This window comes from Canis lupus, chromosome 27 (assembly GCF_003254725.2).
Source record: "Canis lupus dingo isolate Sandy chromosome 27, ASM325472v2, whole genome shotgun sequence".
In the NCBI taxonomy this organism is placed as follows: domain Eukaryota; kingdom Metazoa; phylum Chordata; class Mammalia; order Carnivora; family Canidae; genus Canis; species Canis lupus.
In genome coordinates, this window is record NC_064269.1 from 22355408 (window position 1) to 22374325 (window position 18918).

At 37.3% G+C, this 18918-nt stretch overlaps 1 protein-coding gene across 5 annotated transcripts in view; it reads left to right on the forward strand.

Annotated features, from left to right (window-relative positions):
• The first annotated feature begins 207 nt into the window (after positions 1–207).
• Positions 208–18918, forward strand: part of KRAS (KRAS proto-oncogene, GTPase) — a 39097-nt gene continuing 20386 nt past the window's right edge. Inside the window, exons 1-2 of one of the 5 annotated variants that reach the window (XM_049102797.1) lie at positions 208–496; positions 4387–4508. In XM_049102797.1, coding sequence (XP_048958754.1) covers positions 4398–4508 — 111 coding nt within the window. In that variant the 5' untranslated portion in view covers positions 208–496; positions 4387–4397. Of the gene's footprint in view, positions 510–1257; positions 1404–4386; positions 4509–18918 lie in introns of those variants that run through there. The other 4 variants (XM_049102796.1, XM_049102798.1, XM_049102794.1 and 1 more) reach the window with 4 other exon arrangements.

Below are 18918 nucleotides of genomic sequence, written 5' to 3' on the forward strand. Positions count from 1 at the left end.
CGGCCGGTGCGGGTCTGCGGCCGCAGTCCCGGGGCGGGCCGCCGCGTGGGTGCCGCCCAGACCGCCGAGGCTGCGCCGGCCCGGCTCCCCCGCCCCCCGCCGCCCGCCGCCCGCCGGCGCGGCCCCCTCCTCCTCCTCCTCCTCCTCCTCCTCCCCGGCGGCGCTCGCGGGCTCCCTCTCTTCCCTCTTCCCACACCGCCCTCAGCCGCTCCCTCCCCGCACGCCGGTCTGGCGAGGAATCGAGCGCCGCGCGCATCGATGGTCCTGCCCTCTGCGGCCGCCAGGCCCCGAACCCATCGGTGAGCTCGGAGCTCGATTTCCCTAGGCGGCGGCCGCGGCGGCGGAGGCACAGCGGCGGCGGCGGCGGCGGCGGTGGCGGCGGCGGCGGTGGCGGCTGCCCGGCCAGTACTCCCGGCCCCCGCCATTTCGGACGGGGAGCTAGCGCGGCGCGGGCACTGAAGGCGGCGGCGGGGGCCAGAGGCTCGGCGGCTCCCAGGTGCGGGAGAGAGGTACGGCGCGGACCACCCCTCCCGGGCCCCTGCCCCGGTCCCGACCCTCCTCGCCGGCGCCGGGCGGGGCCGGCGGCGAGTGAATGAATTAGGGGTCCCCGGAGGGGCGGGGCGGGGAGGGGGCGCGGGCGCGGGCGCGGGGCCCCGGCGGGCGGGCGGGCGGGCGGGCGGGGCGGGGGCGTCTGCAGGGGGAGGCGCGGGGACGCGGCGACGCGGGGAATGAGGAATGGGCGGTGCGGGGCTGAGCAGGGTGAGGCTGGAGGCGGCCGCCGCCGGGGCTGCTTCCTGGACGGGGAACCCCTTCCTTCCTCCTCCCCGAGAGCCGCGGCCGGAGGCGGCCGGGTGCGGAGAAACTCGCGGGCTGGGCGGGCTGCCCCTCGGGGCGGCCGGGTGCGGTGGAGGTTACTCCCGATGCTCTCCAGGCTCCCCTCCCCCTCGTCCTCTCTCTCTCTCTCTCTCTCCTCTCCCTTCGCTCCCGCACCTCTTCCTCCCTTCCCAGCCCTCGGCTGCCTCGGTTACTGCCTCCTCCTCTGCTGCATCGAGCATCTCTAGGACGGAGGCATAAACTTCTCCCTCGAGCGCAGACCGGACGGATAGTGGTCCTTTTCAGAGTATAGGGTGGGTATGGGAGTAATAGGAGAAGGTCACGTTTCGGAAGAGCCGAGGAAAGTGCTGAGGAGACCACTGTTGGTGGTTATTGTGTTTGGAAAAAAAAAAAAAAATGCATCTGCAGCCGAGTTCCTGACTGCTCCCCTCCCCCATGTATGGGCTGTGACATTGCTGTGGCCACAAAGGAGGAGGTGGAGGTAGAGATGGTGGTGGAAGAACAGGTGGCCAACACCCTGCAACGTAAAGCCCGTGACTTCGTGAAAAGGAAAAAGTTAATCCCAGAAGGTCTGTTTTGCTTTGTCAAGTTAAAACACACACACACACACACACACACACACACACACACACACACACAAAACCCGCAGAGCAGAAACAGGGCTTTTTCCTTGCTAGTTGAGTGTAGACAGCAATAGCTAGAATCCTACTTAAAGTTTAATTTGCCTGTTCTTGTCCTTTCCCGTGTCTCTTGTATATTACCTTTGTCCTCACAAATTTGACCCCCATCCCAAGAAGTACTACTAAATGGCACTCACACACATTTTTTTTTGTTTTTTTAAATTGACTTGCAAAGAGGACTTAATTGTAGCAGTCTCCCAGCCAACTGCCTGAAATACTCTTAAGCATGTGTATGCTCTAGCAGAAGTCCTAAGCTACCTTCTTAAGTCTTGGCATTTATCAAAATAAGAGTTAAAGCAGAAAGGTAACTTTCTGATTTTTATACAATATACATGTTATATTTGTAGTGGGGAAAAAAAATCATTTACATAGAAATTACAAAGGGAAAAATTCTGTTCCTAATCATCATCTCAGAATCAACCATATGAGTGATGTCACTCTTAGGTGACTAAGGTCCAACGTGCTGACTCGACCATATGATAGACTATAGACACCAAATACGGTTGATATCAATACTGTTTACTTTGAGACTGTAGACATCCACAGCCATACTTGATTTTAAGAGACTGTAGATGAGAGGATAATTCAGTTTTATGATTCAAGTGACTTTCTTTTTCCTGTAACAAAACACTGGGTTCTAGTCCCACTTTACCCCTCTGTAGCTATGGGTGAGGGCGGCTCTTTCTGGGCTATGATCTTCAGTAAGACTCCGTGGGAACCCAGTTCTGTCTAGTGGATTTAAATATTATTTGGTTTCTAAAATCCAATACAGGGATTTTTTTTTTTTTCTTCCCCAGAAACAACGGCTGCATAAACAGGTAGACACCAGAAGGTGTGTGTCTCTCAGAATTCACACAGTTAAGCTCTAGTCTGGCATCTGTCCACAGTATCTCCTAGGCTATCAAACTTTTTAGTTGAAAGGACACCTTATACTCTTGAAAATTATTGAAGATCCCCATATGGGGTGTGTCGATACGTACCCTAATACAAATTAAAACTGAGAATTAAAAAAATTGGTTAATTCATTTAAAAATAGAAATAATAAGCCTATTACTTGGTAACATAATAGCATTTTTATGAAAACGGTTTTTCAAAACAGAATAGTGGCATTGTTTCACATTTTTGCTAATTTCTTTAACTATATTGCTTAATAGAAGACATCTGTATATCTGGTTCTGTGTTCACTGTATTGTGATCACGCCTGGAAAACTCTGCACTTGTGCAAAGAGTGGAAAGGGTAAATAACATTGTGGTAGTAATAGTATTGTTACTATTAGTGTGGTTTTGACCTCTTGGACCCCCAAAAGTTTTAGTAATGCTACTGGATTCTCTTGGATGACAGTTTGATTAACTACTGTTCTAGGCTATCCAAATTGTTGAGGGGGAAGGATAGGCAGAGAGGTGGCATACATTTTGGTGTGATTCTTCTCATTGTTCCCCATTTCCTATGGCCTGTTGGAATAAAAAGTGGGAGTGAACAGGATAAGATACATGCTTGTAGAGGCTCCCATGATGGCCTAGCACATAAGGCTAGGTGGCACAGAATAGGCCACGGAGCTGTAATATAACAATTGTGTAGCCTAACTGTTCTTTGTGAGAAGACTAAAATAGCTTAAGGAGGTAACGGTTAATATGTTATCATTTGGAAAATCATATTACCTTTCCTTTGAGGGTGGGGTACTGCCTATTTGGATAATTCTTGGTCTTCAGTGACTAGGATTCTACTTCTATAGTGTTTATATCTGCACATTCGTTAATTGAGAATAACGTATCCTGTGATAAATTATTGTGAATTTACTGCCATTCTTTCTGTAATTCATTCCTTATTTTTAATAATATGTAGTTATTGGGGAAAAGGAGGTAAATTAAATAAATGTACTTTATTTCAAAAAGTTTGAAACGGCTGATTAAGAAATATTTCCTCTCTTGAGTTGTCAGTCTTACAAGTTGCCAGTATTTATGACAACTGTTGAGAGACTATGTACAAGAAGCAGAGAGTAAAAGTCACTGAGAAGTAGTCACTTACAGATTTTAAAGTTTGTCTCATTAAAAGCAGTGCTTATCTTTGAATTTTATGTAATTATATTTTTCTGGTGCAAAGTGCTTTTCTCAGCACTAATGTAGGATTATATATTGTGACATGATGAAATCATACTGAATAGTTCAAAAATTTTTAAGTTCTCTTAGTTTTTATACACTGTTATTTTCCCTAGCGGATATGTTATAGACCGAAATGTTATCAGATCTGCTTTGGTGTCTCAATTTTTATTTCCCCACTCTACTGTCCAGCTTTATTTGACAGTGTTCCCTTCACTCCCTCATCTGACTCTTGCTAATAACTCCAGGAGAACTACTGTCATGATGCTTTTTAAAAAGGTTTCTATAGCTGTTGGCTCCGACAGAGACAATCAGCATATCCACTTGTAACTCTTAGGGGCCAGAGTCGACTAGGAATACTGTAGAGGTAGCTGTCAACAAGTTTTGTGTGGGTGTGTCCACAGGGTATAGACACTTGTACTGAGTGAAGTCATGGCATGTTCCTTTGAGAGCCATTAACTGCTACAGAACAGCAGACTGGCTGTTTAGATAGAACAACCTGAATATAAGATAAAAGAACTTTGTACTCTGAATGCATTTTTCTCAAATGTTGTTGGGGGAGTTTGTTAACAAAATGCAATTCATTATAATACTCATCTGTGGTCAACTGAAATTTTCGTCACTGAATTTTCTGAAGCATTTTGAAATGATTTTTTATATAAAGGTGAATTTGTGTTAAAAGGTGTTGATAGAGTGGGTTATACTAACCTCATGTTCTAATTTATATTAACCACATGTTCTAATTGAGTTACATTTTCATTATTTTTATTATAAGGCCTGCTGAAAATGACTGAATATAAACTTGTGGTAGTTGGAGCTGGTGGCGTAGGCAAGAGTGCCTTGACGATACAGCTAATTCAGAATCACTTTGTGGATGAATATGATCCTACAATAGAGGTAAATTTTGTTTTAATATTATATTGATTTGTGCAGGCCCATTTTTTTGGTACAAAAAATAGATTTCTCTGATCATTTTTTTGTGTCTACTCATTACAAGGCAATTATACTGCAAATGATCTTTACTGAATTTTCTGAAATGTACTTGGGTTCCATTGGCTTTATTCTGAAGTTATATATACAACCAGAGATCTGGAGAGCTCTTCTGCTCTCTAGAGAATATTAAGATATATAACATTCGTTCTATGTTAATATGTGTTTTTTGATTGCCAGTGTATTTCACAGTTTTGTAAGAGGGTATAAATGTGAATTTACAGCTTACCTAACAGTTGTTTTTTTAAAAAAGTGGCTATTATTTTTAGGGGGTGGTTTTTTGTTTTCTATTTTAATGTTATGTTTAAAAGATATAGTTAAAAAAAAAGATATAGTTGAATTATACAGGTAGAATGTAATCATTTGGTGGTTGGTTTTTAAAAAACTACTTAATTAGTAGCATTTTCCCGTTTTCTCTTCACACTGAAGTGGTGGAGAACCCACAGGCACCTGATGCATTTTAAAATCTCATTATTTGTATATTTTTATCTGTATCTATATCTGGTAGTATATAAGGGTACCACTACCAGTCCTTACCTTTGCTTTGCAGCCCTCTCTTAACTTACTAAAAGAAATGTTAGAATTGATTAATGAATAATTTTTAAACTTTTTATTTTTATTTTTTTATTTATTTTTATTTTTTTTTAATTTTTAAACTTTTTAAACTTCATGAAAAATTGCCAAAGTAAAGGCCAACAGGAAAATAAAAGAGTAAAGGCCTGCAAGAGACCTTGAGGGGTCACATATTTCCTACTGCCTTCTGGCAGCACTAAACTCAAATGATCTCAAAGCAGATAAGGATTTATTTAATCCTAAAGACCTGTAAGAGGGGGTGTCACATCACTGTCCTTGTTAACTCACTTCCAGAATGTAATTATAAGCATATTTTATACATAATCTGAATATTCATGTTAACTATAACATCAGTGGAGATGGTTCACCTCATCTTTGAAATAGACTTATGTTGTTAGATTACTTCTTAGACTTCTTTACCCCAGGTTAAGCAATCCTGATCCCTTAGCTTTTATTCTGGATCTGCAGATCATAGCAATTTTTAAATCCGCTCTGAAAAATTTTCCAGAACTTTCTCTGAGTTTCTTACCGTGGAATCTAGAACAGGTTAAGATGCCCTGCCAAGAGACTGTGTCATATAATGTCTTCAAGAACATTTTGACTGCACTGAGGTAGATTCTGAGGGCATTGGTGGCCTTGGCAAGACGTTTGCGCAGCTAGGACTTTGAGGATTGATTAGATGACTTCATAAGGAAGTGTCAAATATTTTTGGTACTGCAGGGAAAAAAAGAGAGAATACTTATTTGCAAAGATTTGATTTAAACCTAGCCAGCTTTTATTTGGCATGAGTAAAGGAGAAGACTCTAACTGAAGTGGACCACCTGGATAATAGTCTTCTATATTTCCTGTTGACAAATCAGTTCAGTGCTGTATGGTGGTTTTTCTTTTTCTTTTTTTCTTTGAGGAGGATTAAATAGTTTACCCAATTCTAAAACTGAGGTTATATGGCATATACTCCATTTAAATCGGACTTAAAAGGAAATTTTAATAGAATTCAGGCTAAACACAGAAGTTTTCCTGGGATTTTGAAAGGTGATTTTAGCAGAAGTGATCTCCATCTTCTCTGAAAGGCCTAGGGATACCATTACACTATTTCCTATATGCTGATAGTGTGATAAAACATGTTAGGAAGCTTTTCTTGTTAGAATTGTTAAAGTACAATATAGATCTAAAAGCCAAAAGTTAATCCTTTATTTTGAGCAAAAGTGGAACATTTATAAATTCAAACCTGTAACTCTGATTGTAATTTCTGCCAGACTAGAAGACTTGACTCTGGGAAGCATTGATTACCTGTGAACTTTGAAACCTTGACACTCCCTCACTAGTTTAGCCATCTGGGAAAAGCTATCAGAGATTGTTTCTTGTCTCCCAAATTACAGTGAGTCTCAGGGAACTGACACATTAAATTCTTGGTGTAGTCCAACTACAAGAAAGACAAGATAATTTAGTAGCTTATTTTAATAAATAGTAGTTAAGCAAAGATGCTGACTTGATGTTTTTATAAAAAGTTAAAAAGGAGATTTGGGGATATCACTACTGCTATTAGGTTTTGATTCGTGAGTAATGTAGGTCAGAGAAAATGAGAGGACATAGATTGCGCATTTGGAATTCTCATCAGTTTTCCTGCACTAAAACAAATGGAAAGAAATTTTTTAAAAAATTAAGTAATATCTTTTCCTAGTGGTTTAGAATTTACAGAGATACCAGGAGAAAGATAAGGAAGGTGGTCATTATTTCTTTCATTTTATAGATAACAATAGTCTCTGAGAGGTTGTAACTTGCCTGAGAATACTTAGTAAATAGTGGAATTATAAGTTTTCTGAGACCAAGTTAAGTGGGATTTCCATTGTACCCTTGTATATAACTTTAAAAATGAAAAATTGATCTTTAAGCTAGGAAGATATTTAATATTGGAGGCTGATTCAGATTTATCCATATACCAAAACTTGAACTTATGATACAAAATTAAACAAGTGTGGTGTATAGATAGAGCATGTTTATATTTGAGGCTGTGCACATGATAACTTCTGAAACATTTTACCTTATCTTTTGTAAAGTTCACCAAAGAGTTCCAGAAATAATGTAGTACATTGTTAGTGGTACAAGAATATTAAAAAGTCAAAGCAATCTCCAAGTGCAATACCAGGCTAGAAATAATATATGCTTTTACAGTTTAGAGATCGCTTGTTATTAAAAGACATTCTCTGAGATGTATTTTCCATGGTAAAATTTAGTAGAAGGAGAAAACTTTGTTTAAAAAAAAATACCAAATAGCTATAGACATGGAGATCAGAATGATCATTTGATTGATGAGCAAATATATTGTGTATCTGTTAGATAAAATATGCTAGTAAAAATAGATATATTTATATATAGATATCTATAGATATAAAAGTATTTTTTTTTAGGTTCCAATTAATTGACATTTGCATGCTTCTGTTAATGTGACACTTAATTCAGTCTAAGTACTATGCCCTTCTTCGATGAAAGTTTCCTACTCAGTAAGATGATGGATCCATGATTGGATTGATCTTTATCACTCTGAGCTATGGAGTATTTATTCAAGATTTATCAGTTCCTCTGTTTTTTTACTTTTTGTGTTAATTACAGAATTTATTTTACTTGCTGAATAAGGTGTTATAGAGAGAACATTTGTAATATTAAACCAGTATTGAAGAGTGGTGTGAGAAAAGAATTGTATAATGTTGTAAGCTGTTATTTTTCTGGTTTTATACATTACATATTGGTAGTTACCAATGGTATCAACTACCATTGGTAGTTATCAATGAGGGGTGGGTGACTTTGCTTGCCAGGGGACATTTGGCAATATATAGAGGTATTTTTGGTTGTCACAACTTGAGAAGGGGGATGCTATTGGCATCTGTGATCTAGAGGGGGAGGCAGGGATGTTGTTAAACTTCCTACAGTGCACAGGACAGCTCCCACAACAAATTAGCTGACCTCAAATGTCAGTAGTGCTGGGATTGAGACCCTCCTATGTGATAAAGCTTTAAACATCTCTGTCAATTTCAAGTCTTTGAATAAGCTTAATGATAGATACTCTAACATAGCGCAGATTTAAACCTTACTTTTTCTAAACTAATAATACATTAACTTTAACATTCTGTTAAAACATTTTTTTTAAAATAAGGTACACAGTAAATTTGTAAATGGATTTCTCTTCGAGGCTTTGGCCAGCTCTCCCCCCCCCCCCCTTTCAAGTGAGTGCCCTCTACTGGTCAATTTATATGGTTTTGTAATAAATAACAATGAAATACCAGGTTTGAGTAAATTTCCTATTTAAACTGTGGATATAATCAGTTTTATAAATATGTAAGTTTTATTTAAAAGTCTTATTTTATATACTTAATTTAAAAAAATCTAAAGTCAGTTTTACTCTTTGCTAATACTATGATTACTTTGTGGACTAATTAGGCCTAATTAAATATGTAGGTGAATATTTTTAACTAAGAAGGGAAATGTGGCAGGGAAGGAGAAAAGGGGTGGTTCTGGCGTTAACCCTGATTGGGTTACCTTGCCTGAGGGGATAAAAGTGACACTTTGACTCTGAATTTCTCTACATGCACACAGGAGCTCAGCTAGAGTTCAGAGCTAGGGATATGCTGTGCTACATGGGGTGTGAGGAAAGGGCCTATTGGAAAGTGGCAAATTGTAAAAGTTCACATTGTGTAGATTTTTGTTTTTATATAGTATTGTAGAATAGTCGTGAACACCTGATTCTTAGAATAAAGTAACACAAAATTCAGCCCTGTATTTGGGTCAATTTATGAATAAGTATTTACTTAATTATAACTGCTTATTTAGACCTGAATATTAAAAATTATCAGACATGTTTTATTCTAACTTGGATTTTTATAAATACAAAGCTTTACAAACATAGAAATGAAAGTTGGCAATGAAAACAAGTGAAAGGAAAAAAATGTTTTCATAATTTGGCATCTCTTAAGATTCCAGTTTTAACAATGCAACTAATTCCTTCATAATAATTATTCAGTGCTCACTCTGTACCATTCAGGCTTTTTGGGGGCTGGAGATACATTGAGGAACAAAGGGACCAGATCACACTGCGTTCATGAAGTATACTGGCCTCAGCTGTATTTTGAAGAGCAGTCCTTCTAGACAATGATCCTAATTCTATTTAATATAATTTAGAGGCTATATGCTTTAGTAAGGCATTAGATTTCTTGCATCTCCTTTAACTATATTGTCAAAGAGCGTCTAGGTTTATGGAACAGTTATATTTTTGTTTTATGCTTTTTTAAAAAAATTTTATTTATTTATTTATTCATGAGAGAGAGAGAGGCAGAGACACAGACAGAGGGAGAAGCAGGCTCCATGCAGGGAGCCCGATGTGGGACCCGATCCCAGGACTCCAGGACCATGCCCTGGGCCAAAGGCAGGCGCCAAACTGCTGAGCCACCCAGGGATAATCTTAATAAAATTAGTAGAAATGGGTAGTAAAAATAAATATTTGAGAGGATTAAGTAGGGATACAGTGCTTATGTTAGATAATTTTTCATCTCCTTATTTTGAAAATTTTCAGCCAATGGAAAAGTAGTGAAAAGTAGTACTTGTGAATACCTGTTACCCTTAAACAGGTTACATCTATTATTTGGTTAAGGTGATGTCTGTCAGTTTTCTCTCTTTATGTAAAGGTTTCTTCTTTATCTTTAGTACATATCTTGTGGGGAGATGCTTTGAGACTGTAACTTATCCTATTCTCCAGTGTACATACACTCAATGGGATGTAGCACCAACTGAAAACTCTTGCCAGAATAAATTACTACAATAGTGGTTGCAGAATGGTAGGTCATCTTATAACCCTGTCATTACTTCTACATTTGTTAGTTGACAATTACCATAAATAAGGGCTTTTTCTCTTTTCTCTTTCCTTATTTGTTTTCTTCTTTCATTTTTATTAGTGTGGACACATGGATTCTTTTTTTAGTCATTGTATTCAAGCCTATTACTGTAATTTTTGAGTTTTGATCTCAATTTTGTTTTTGATATGGCCAGTGAATCCCTTTCAAGCTGGCCTCTGTATCCTTTTGACATATCTCCACCAGATTCTGAGCTCTTTCTTCTTTTCTGGCACAGTGTGTTCCAGGTTCACGTTGTACTTTGCCTTGGATTCAGCCATTTGTCCAAAGAGTCCTAATTCCTTTTAGCGGGGAATGATATTTAGAAATTAAGACCCAGATGTTAGAGGGGCATCTGGTTGACTCAGGGGGTGTGGTGATTGCTTAAGAAAAAAAAAAAGAGACCTAGGTGTCATGTATGTTTATTGCTGCTGAGCTGTCACTGCTTCTAGACCCTTTTCAACGGACAGAACTGAGAAACGTATTTTATTTAAAAATGAGTTCATTCTTCCTCACCTTCCTCCATTATCTTCTTTTCCTGTGGGAGACCCCTGGTTCTAGTCTGTATACATTTTATTGTTAAATATCAAACAGCTGTTGAAATAAAATGATTATCAGTCTTCAGTCCTGGTTCTTGCAGTGTTATTTTAAGTAATACAGATTGAGTGAATTAACATTAGGTTAGTTTCTATATTTGTGGAATTGGGATTATTCCTTTTTCCCCACTGATGAAAGAAGGGATCCTTTCCATTTTCAAAATATTCTTAAACCGCTTAGGAAAACATTTAGGAAAAGATTGAGCTGTTTGGGTACATGAAAATTAAGACATCTTTAACAAAAATACAAGGAAACTTGGGAAAAGTATTTGCATCATCTATCAGGAAGCTCATATATAAATTAGAAAAAAGCAAACATTCCGATGAAATAAGAGGCTAAGGATATAACCAACTTATCCATCAAAAATAAATAAATGAATGACATATATAAAAAGATAGTTCCATAATATAGAAATACAAGTTCAAAACAATAAATAATGTTTTTTTCTTTGATACTGGCTAAGATTATAATCATAGGGGTGTTGGGAAGGGTGTGTAGGCAAGTGTACTCTTTATGAGGTAGTGAGAGTGTTATGTTCTTATAAACTTTCTGGAGGTCAGTTTTGTAATATGTATCAAAATGTAAACTGCATGTTCTTTGACCAAGTAATATCACTTCTAGGAATTTATCCCAAGAATTCAATCAGGTAAATGTTTAAGATGTATAATATATAGGAATGTTTCTAACAGTGTTGTTAATGATTTTTTTTTTTTTTTTTTTTTGGTTAATGATTTTTAAAAATGGAAACAATCCGCACAGCTACCAATAGGGAATGGGTAAATTATCATGTATCTATACAAGTTATATTATACAATTGTCAAGAAGATGCGGTAGATCTATATGTACTAACTTTGAAAAATACTCATTTTGTAAGTTAAGCTGCATCACAGTACATTGTGTAGAATGTGTATTTCCATTTATATAAAAACTGTGAATATGTACATAAACTATGGTAGTTTAGTCAGACTCATTCTCTGTAGTAGTTGGTTTTCAAAAATGAGCATATACTTTTTTGAGAGAGAAATGTATTCATTTTTGAGAGAGAAGAGTCACTGACATTAACTACCAGTAGATTTGTTAATATTTGCTTCTCCCTTTTTAAAGCCTCTACAAATTGGACTAGGCAGAGATATCTTGGATAAAGAAATTGGTATTAGGCTAATGAAAGAAGAGCTGAGAGAGATAATACAAAGCATGAAAATTATATTGGCATCTGTAATTATTAAAATTGGATCCATGCTCAATCCTGCCTCACATTCTGACCTTGGCATCAAGTGATAATTTATGGCGGGATGCCACATGACTTCATTAGGTTACAGATGTATGCTTATTATATCTTTATTTTCAAAATCTGTTATGCAAGTTTTCCTTGAGTTTATTCAGATTTTTAAACCAGTTTTATCTCTTGGAAGCAGTACACATTTTATTCTCTCCAGTCTTAGGCAAAGATTCATCATTCTCATAATTTAAAGTATACTTAATATAGTAAAGAAATTGTTGTTTACCTTTCATGAATGGCTTAATCAAAACTTCTGTCATGAGAACAAGCTCTTTTAACACCCTTTCTGCCTAATCAAAACAGATCCTTTGTAATCTTCAGGGTTTTAGCTCTCCTTCCCGGGAGCTTGCCCAGTGCCATTGTATTTATTTTGAAATTTAGTGACCAGTTTTGCAAAAAGTCCAAGTGTAGATGTTCAGTGATCCTATAAAGACAGAATACTACTATTGTCATATGGTTCACAGTAGCCAGTGGCCTGCCCTCTAACCTTTTTGGCCTATAATAGCATGTGCAATGTAATATATGACATGATACAGTTAACTTTTGATAGCACTTTTCATTTTATAAAGAATTTTTATAGTCTTTAATACTAGCCTGTATACAGAGTCTTGTATGGTACTATTTACCTACTTTTTACCGATGAAGGAACAGTGGTTTAGAGCTTAGAGTACAGGAGACAAGTAGTTTGCCCGCACTCACACCACAAGTAAGTGAAGTTCTGTGGCGCCCATAGACTGAAGATTTGGGTATATATCTCTAGCCTAGATTTCTGTCCTAGCATCAGATCTGTATATCAAGCTGCCTCTGGGTCATGGCCACCAGAACAACATAGGGAATTTGCCCAGATTGAACTCATCTTTTCCTCAACTCTTCCCCTTTTGTTCTTATGCCCAGGCAGTAAGCTGCCATTAAAAAAAATTGAGATATAATTCATACAGCATACAATTCATTCTTTTAAAATACACAGTTCAGTGGTTTTTAGTATATTCATGAAGTTATACAGCCATAACACTTTTGTCACCTCAAAAAGAAGCCCCGAGCCTTAGTCCCTTCTCCTGCCAGCACCGGGCAACGACTAATTTCCTTTCTGTCTTTGTGGACTTTCCTGTGAATATTTCATATAATTAGTATCATACAATATGTACCTTTTGTGTCTGGGCTTCTATCATGTAAGAAGTGTTTTCAAGGTTCATCCTTATTATCACATGGTTCAACATTTCATTCCTTTTTATGGTTGAATAATATTATGTTGTATGGATAATACCATACTTTGTCAGTTCATGGGCATTTAGATTGTCTCCTCTTTTTGGCTATTGTGAATAATGTTGCTGTAAACATTTGTGTGTACTTTTTTGTGTGGACATATATTTTCAGTTCTCTTGGGTATATAGCTAGAAGTGGAATTGCTAAGTCATGTGGTATCTTTATGTTTAAGTTTTTGAGCAGCTGTCAGATGCTTCCACAGTGGTTGCAATGTTTACATTCCTACCAGCAATGTATGAGGATAGTTCTGCCAATTTTACCCATTAAATATTTCTCAAAACTAATGTTCTCCATCTGCTGCTATTGCTGCCTTCAGGTTCTATCATTTCTTATAATAGCTTGCTCACTCATCTTCCAGCCTCCGACCTGGTCCCTTTCTATAATTTTTCATACTAATGCTAACAGTGAATCTGGTAAATCTGATCTTTCCTTCCTACTTAAAAATCTTCCACTAATTTAGTTTAAGATAAAGTTCAAAATTCTTAACATGGCATACAAGACCCTCCATAAGCTGACTTCTGCTTGATTGTTCAATTTCTCTTCTACTTACCTAGAATCCCTCTCAGTTAAAGTTGTATTGAACGTTTTGGTTCCATGTACTCAATGTAATACTTTATGTTTTTATACATTCTCTTTGCTCCTTGTTGCCTGGAGTGGCCCTATCCTCCCTTGTGTTTCTTGCCTCATATAAGCAAAGTTGATCTCTCCTTTCTGTATTCCACCAATGTACTTTTTTTTTTTTTTTTTTTTTAAAGATTTCGTTTATTTATTCGTGAGAGACACAGAGACACAGGCAGAGGGAGAGACAGGTTCCATGCACGGAGCTGGATGTGGGACTGGATCCCGCGTCTCCAGGATCACACCCTGGGCCAAAGGCAGCGCCAAACCTTTGAGCCATCCGGGCTGCCCCACCAATGTACTTTGTCCTGCATATGGCGTTTGCATTTATTTCATAGTATTTTAATAATTTATATATTGTATCTCTTCTGCCAGACCTAGCTCTTTGAGTTCAGAAACATTATAATTCCTGGTATAAGATATGACACTTAGTAGGTGTTTGGTAAATGTCCCTGTGCTTCAAGGGAGAATAGGGTGAGTGAGAATGAACTAATAAGCCTGTGTTTATAGCTCCCATATTTCTTCCCTACTACAATTCCAATATACCAGGCTATTATACATGATTCTGGCTGTCTTTGAAAGCTAGCTGTCTACAACAGCCTTTGATTGGTATAACCAATAGTGTGGAACACATTATTCAAATAATCTTCTGGAAGAGTAACAAAATACTTGAGTATTAAGAGAGTAAAGTGAGTTTCTCTTTTCTATAGGTGTTATTTAGCAGTATGTGAAGAGTACTTATGACACTTAATGCATTAAGAAAACCTTACAAACATTTCGAAAGTAAATCCTCAAATAATACTTTAGCTGACATTTTCAGCAATCCTCTTCATATTTACAAGAGCATCTGATGGAATCAGCAGCATGAAGATGGAGATTAAATGGCATAATGCTTGTAATATGCTTATCACAGTATCTGGCATATTTTTTTGTTTGTTTGTTTACTATAGTGCCTGAGTTGGAAAACTAAATTGAGTGTGTTAAAAGGTGAACATACCGAGCAACTTGGTTACTATTAATTATAATAGAAAATTGACAAAGTGATGTCCTGGTCAATGAGTTTATCTGATCTTGAACGATTTAGTGTTAATTTTAAAATTCCTCTAATGGGTCTACAGATAAGTTTCTGTACATAAAACAACACTTAAATGTGTGGAGTTTTTTAAATTAGCTAATTCTTTTTAGTAATCTCTGTAATCTGATTTGGGCCTCGAACTAATGACCCTGAGATCAAGAGTCACATGCTCTTCCGACTGAACCAGCCAGGTGCCCCTTAAAGGAGTTTTAATAAACTGGAAAACACTTAAAAAAATTATACAAGTCAGCAAAAAAAGGTGAGATTCCAAGTGGGCAAAGGACGCAGGTGATGGGAATAAATATGGAAATATGAAAAAACCCTATATGACATTATTAGTCCTCAAATGGATATTAAAACAATAAGAATTTTTAGCTTAATAAACAGAAATTTAAAGGAAAATAAAATTATAAAATTCATTATGAGTGGTGATGAAATTCATACATTCTTAATGTCATGGAAAATTAATAAATATAATGAACATCATGTATACACCAGCCAGCTTTTTTGTCTCTTAACATTCTGCCATTTGGTGTAGATACTTTTTGTTTTTCAAGATGTAAAACTTAATACAGTTGAAAGCCGCTTTGTTCTCTGCAATCTTACTCTCTTCCCTCCCAAAAATCTTTTTAATTTTTTCTTTTATATATTATTTTCATATTTTTATTTTTTTATTTTTATTTTTTTTAAAAGATTTTATTTATTTATTCATGATAGAGAGAGAGAGAGAGAGAGAGGCAGAGACACAGGCAGAGGGAGAAGCGGGCTCCATGCAGGGAGCCCGATGTGGGATTCGATCCCGGGTCTCCAGGATCGCGCCCTGGGCCAAAGGCAGGTGCCAAACCGCTGCGCCACCCAGGGATCCCCTATTTTCATATTTTTACATTAAGGTTTCATATTCTATAAAACTTGCTTGAATACATTTAAGATACTCTTTATATATTATAATTTTAAAATTTACAACTTCGTTGTTTTAATATAATTTACAGTATCTTAAACTCGTGCTTATTTTTATAAGACTGTGTTATAGTGTATGCATATATTTATATTGAATGGATTCATTCATTTATTCATCAAACAGTACTGATTGCCTACTGTATTCAAGATTTTACACATAGAGTGTGTATAGTGAGCAGAGCAGATGTGAGCCCAACCGTCATGGAATTCACAGCATAGGAGGGGGTATGCACAATTACACAAAAAATCGTAGTTACAAATTATAATACATTCTGTGAAGGAAATACAGAGGTGCTGAAGAAGAAGAGTGGTAAATCCTTTGGATTTTGTTTTTAAAAAGGCAGAGATGTTATTAGAAGGCTTCAAGCAAGCAAGCAACATGGTCCAACCTACATTTAAAAAGGATCACTGGCTGCTCTGTGGAGAAGTTATCTTAAGAGTAACAATAGGGATCCCTTTTGTAAGCAGTTGTAAGAAATTACATGAAAACAGTTGTCAGGGACTAGGGTGATAGTGGTGGTGGTGGATGCTTGGATTTGCAGTATATTTTGAAAATAGATAAGTGGCATAAGATTGTGCATCATGATTAAACGCCTATGTAATTTTTCTTTGTAAGACATTTTAGGATGCCATGTTTAGTGTATCTCTATTATAACTATTATTTAAAAACAACAGCAACAACATGTTTCTTCAGCATCGTTTACCATAAGTGGCATTACTGTGAACATTTATATGGCTCTTGATAAATACTGTAATTGCTTTCCGAAAGGATTGTGCCTTCAGCAAATTAAAAAACAGCACTTTCACCAGGAGTGAAGGAAAATATATGGAATAACTTTCTTTCATTTAATGTTATATTGAATTCATTTAAGTAGCTTTATCCTCTTTTGCAAAGGATATTAGTAACCTATGTACCCAATCTAAAAGTTTTTTCTGTTTGAAAGCCTGGAAATAATACTAATTAAAAATGTAAGGTCTTGGGACTCCTGGCTGGCTCACTTTGGTAGATCATGTGACTCTTCATCTCAGGGTCCTGAGTTTGAGCCCTACATTGGGCATAGTAGAGCTTACTTTAAAAAAAAAAGGAGGGGGGTGATCGCTGGGTGGCTTAGCGGTTTAGCGCCTGCCTTGAGCCCAGGGCGTGATCCTGGAGTCCGGGATCAAGTCCCCACATCAGGCTCCCTGCGTGGAACCTGCTTCTCCCTCTGCTTCTTCCTCTGCCTGTGTCTCTGCCTCTCTGTATGTCTCTCATGAATAAATAAAATCTTTTTAAAAAAAAAAAAGTAAAGTCTTGATCATTTTCTTGCTTCATTCTTAACTAGTTTAATTACAGAATCTATGTGTATTTAAATTGGTTGGGTTTTGATAACTCGTACTTTCTCAGAGGTGATTTTTTTTTTTTTTAATATAAAAAGAATAGGGCAGCTGGGTGGCTCAGTGGTTGAGCATCTGCCTTTGGCTCAGGTCCCAGGGTCCTGGGATTGATTCCTGCATCAGGCTCCCCAGGGGGAGCCTGCTTCTCCTTCTGCCTATGTCTCTGCCTCTCTCTCTGTGTTTCTCGTGAATAAATAAATAAAATCTTAAAAAGAAAAAAAATAAATATTGAGAATACTTCAGATTTGTGAAAAGTTATTTTATTAGCTTAGAGCAGGGGTTGGCAAACTTCTCTGTAAAGGACCGCATTTTCTGTAAAGGTCTTCATCACATCTTTGCCATTATTTTTTTAAATAACCATTTAAAACCACAAAAACTATTTTTAGTTTGTTGGCCATGCAAAAACAGGTGGGCAGGATTTGGCCTGTGGGCCAGTAGTTTGCGGAAACCTTATTTAGACTCTAATCCTGGGAAAAAGTCTACATTGATGTAAATTTTTTCTGCTTTCATAAACTTCTTTTCTTATGGCTAACCTGGAGTTAGAATAAAATGTTTAGTATTTGTATGTTATTTTTGTTTTGCTTGCTTTCTGCTTTATCACCATACCTGTCATTATTTTCAGATTATACTTCGCCATTTAACTCTTTGTTCTTAAGCTTTCACCAAGTTGCACTCCCTTTTTACATAGCTCAGTGCCTGATTGCACTTCTAAGGGGGACTCTAGTTAGAACTAACTTTGGAAATACTGAATTTTTAACCAAAACTATTATTTCTAATAAAGATATTCTGCGCATTGCTCATAAGTAGGTTGTAGATTAATTATTTCAGTAACTGAGTGAGTCAGAACTTTGCTGGCAGTTTTTTTAGGGTTAGGGTTTAGAAGGAAAAAGGTGATGGGAATGAGATTTGTTGGTGAATAGGGACTGTTTTTCCAGTTTCTCAGTCCCTTTGGTGGAGAGTATTCATCATGAAAACATGTTAATGAAATACACATAATATTCCACATTATATACTTTTGAAACACAAAGTGTTTCAAAATTTTGTAAATGAGAATTCATTGAGGTACATCTTGGAGGTATTATATGTGGGTGGATGGTGAGTAATCCACTAGCTACACCTTAGGTATAGACTGTGTGGCTCCAGAAACTGTGGTCTTTAACTTTATTGTTGGTAGAAAATTTTAGATGTAAAGACTAAGAAAACTATCACTATAAGGTTAAGTTAGCATTGATAAGTGAAGATGTGAGGTGACAGCAATAGGTAAGTGTATAGTATAGTGTATAGCCACACCTGGATAATGAATGAATGGATTGACTCTAAGACACTCTCCTTTGCTTTTAATTCCTGCTCTTCAAAAACACTGGTTTTCAATTTATAATATACAAGAGTTCTTTCAAGTGGTTAGTTAAGGGAATAGGTTAAAATAATAAAATGATGACCAAATGTTCTAATCTTTAGTAAAAAACTTCTTGTTTAGAAAATAAATATCCTTTTTTTCTGACTGATGGAGAACTAATTTTTTATTATGGACAACTTGGAAAATATAGTTTACTTGAAAAGATAAACATGAGATCAGAGTCTAATATAGTTTTTCACACTTTTAAAAATTAAAAGTCATAGAAGGGAAAATGTTCTAACATAGCATCTAGAACCAAAAATAAAAAGATAAGAGATAAGTTATTTCTTAAATTAACTCCATCA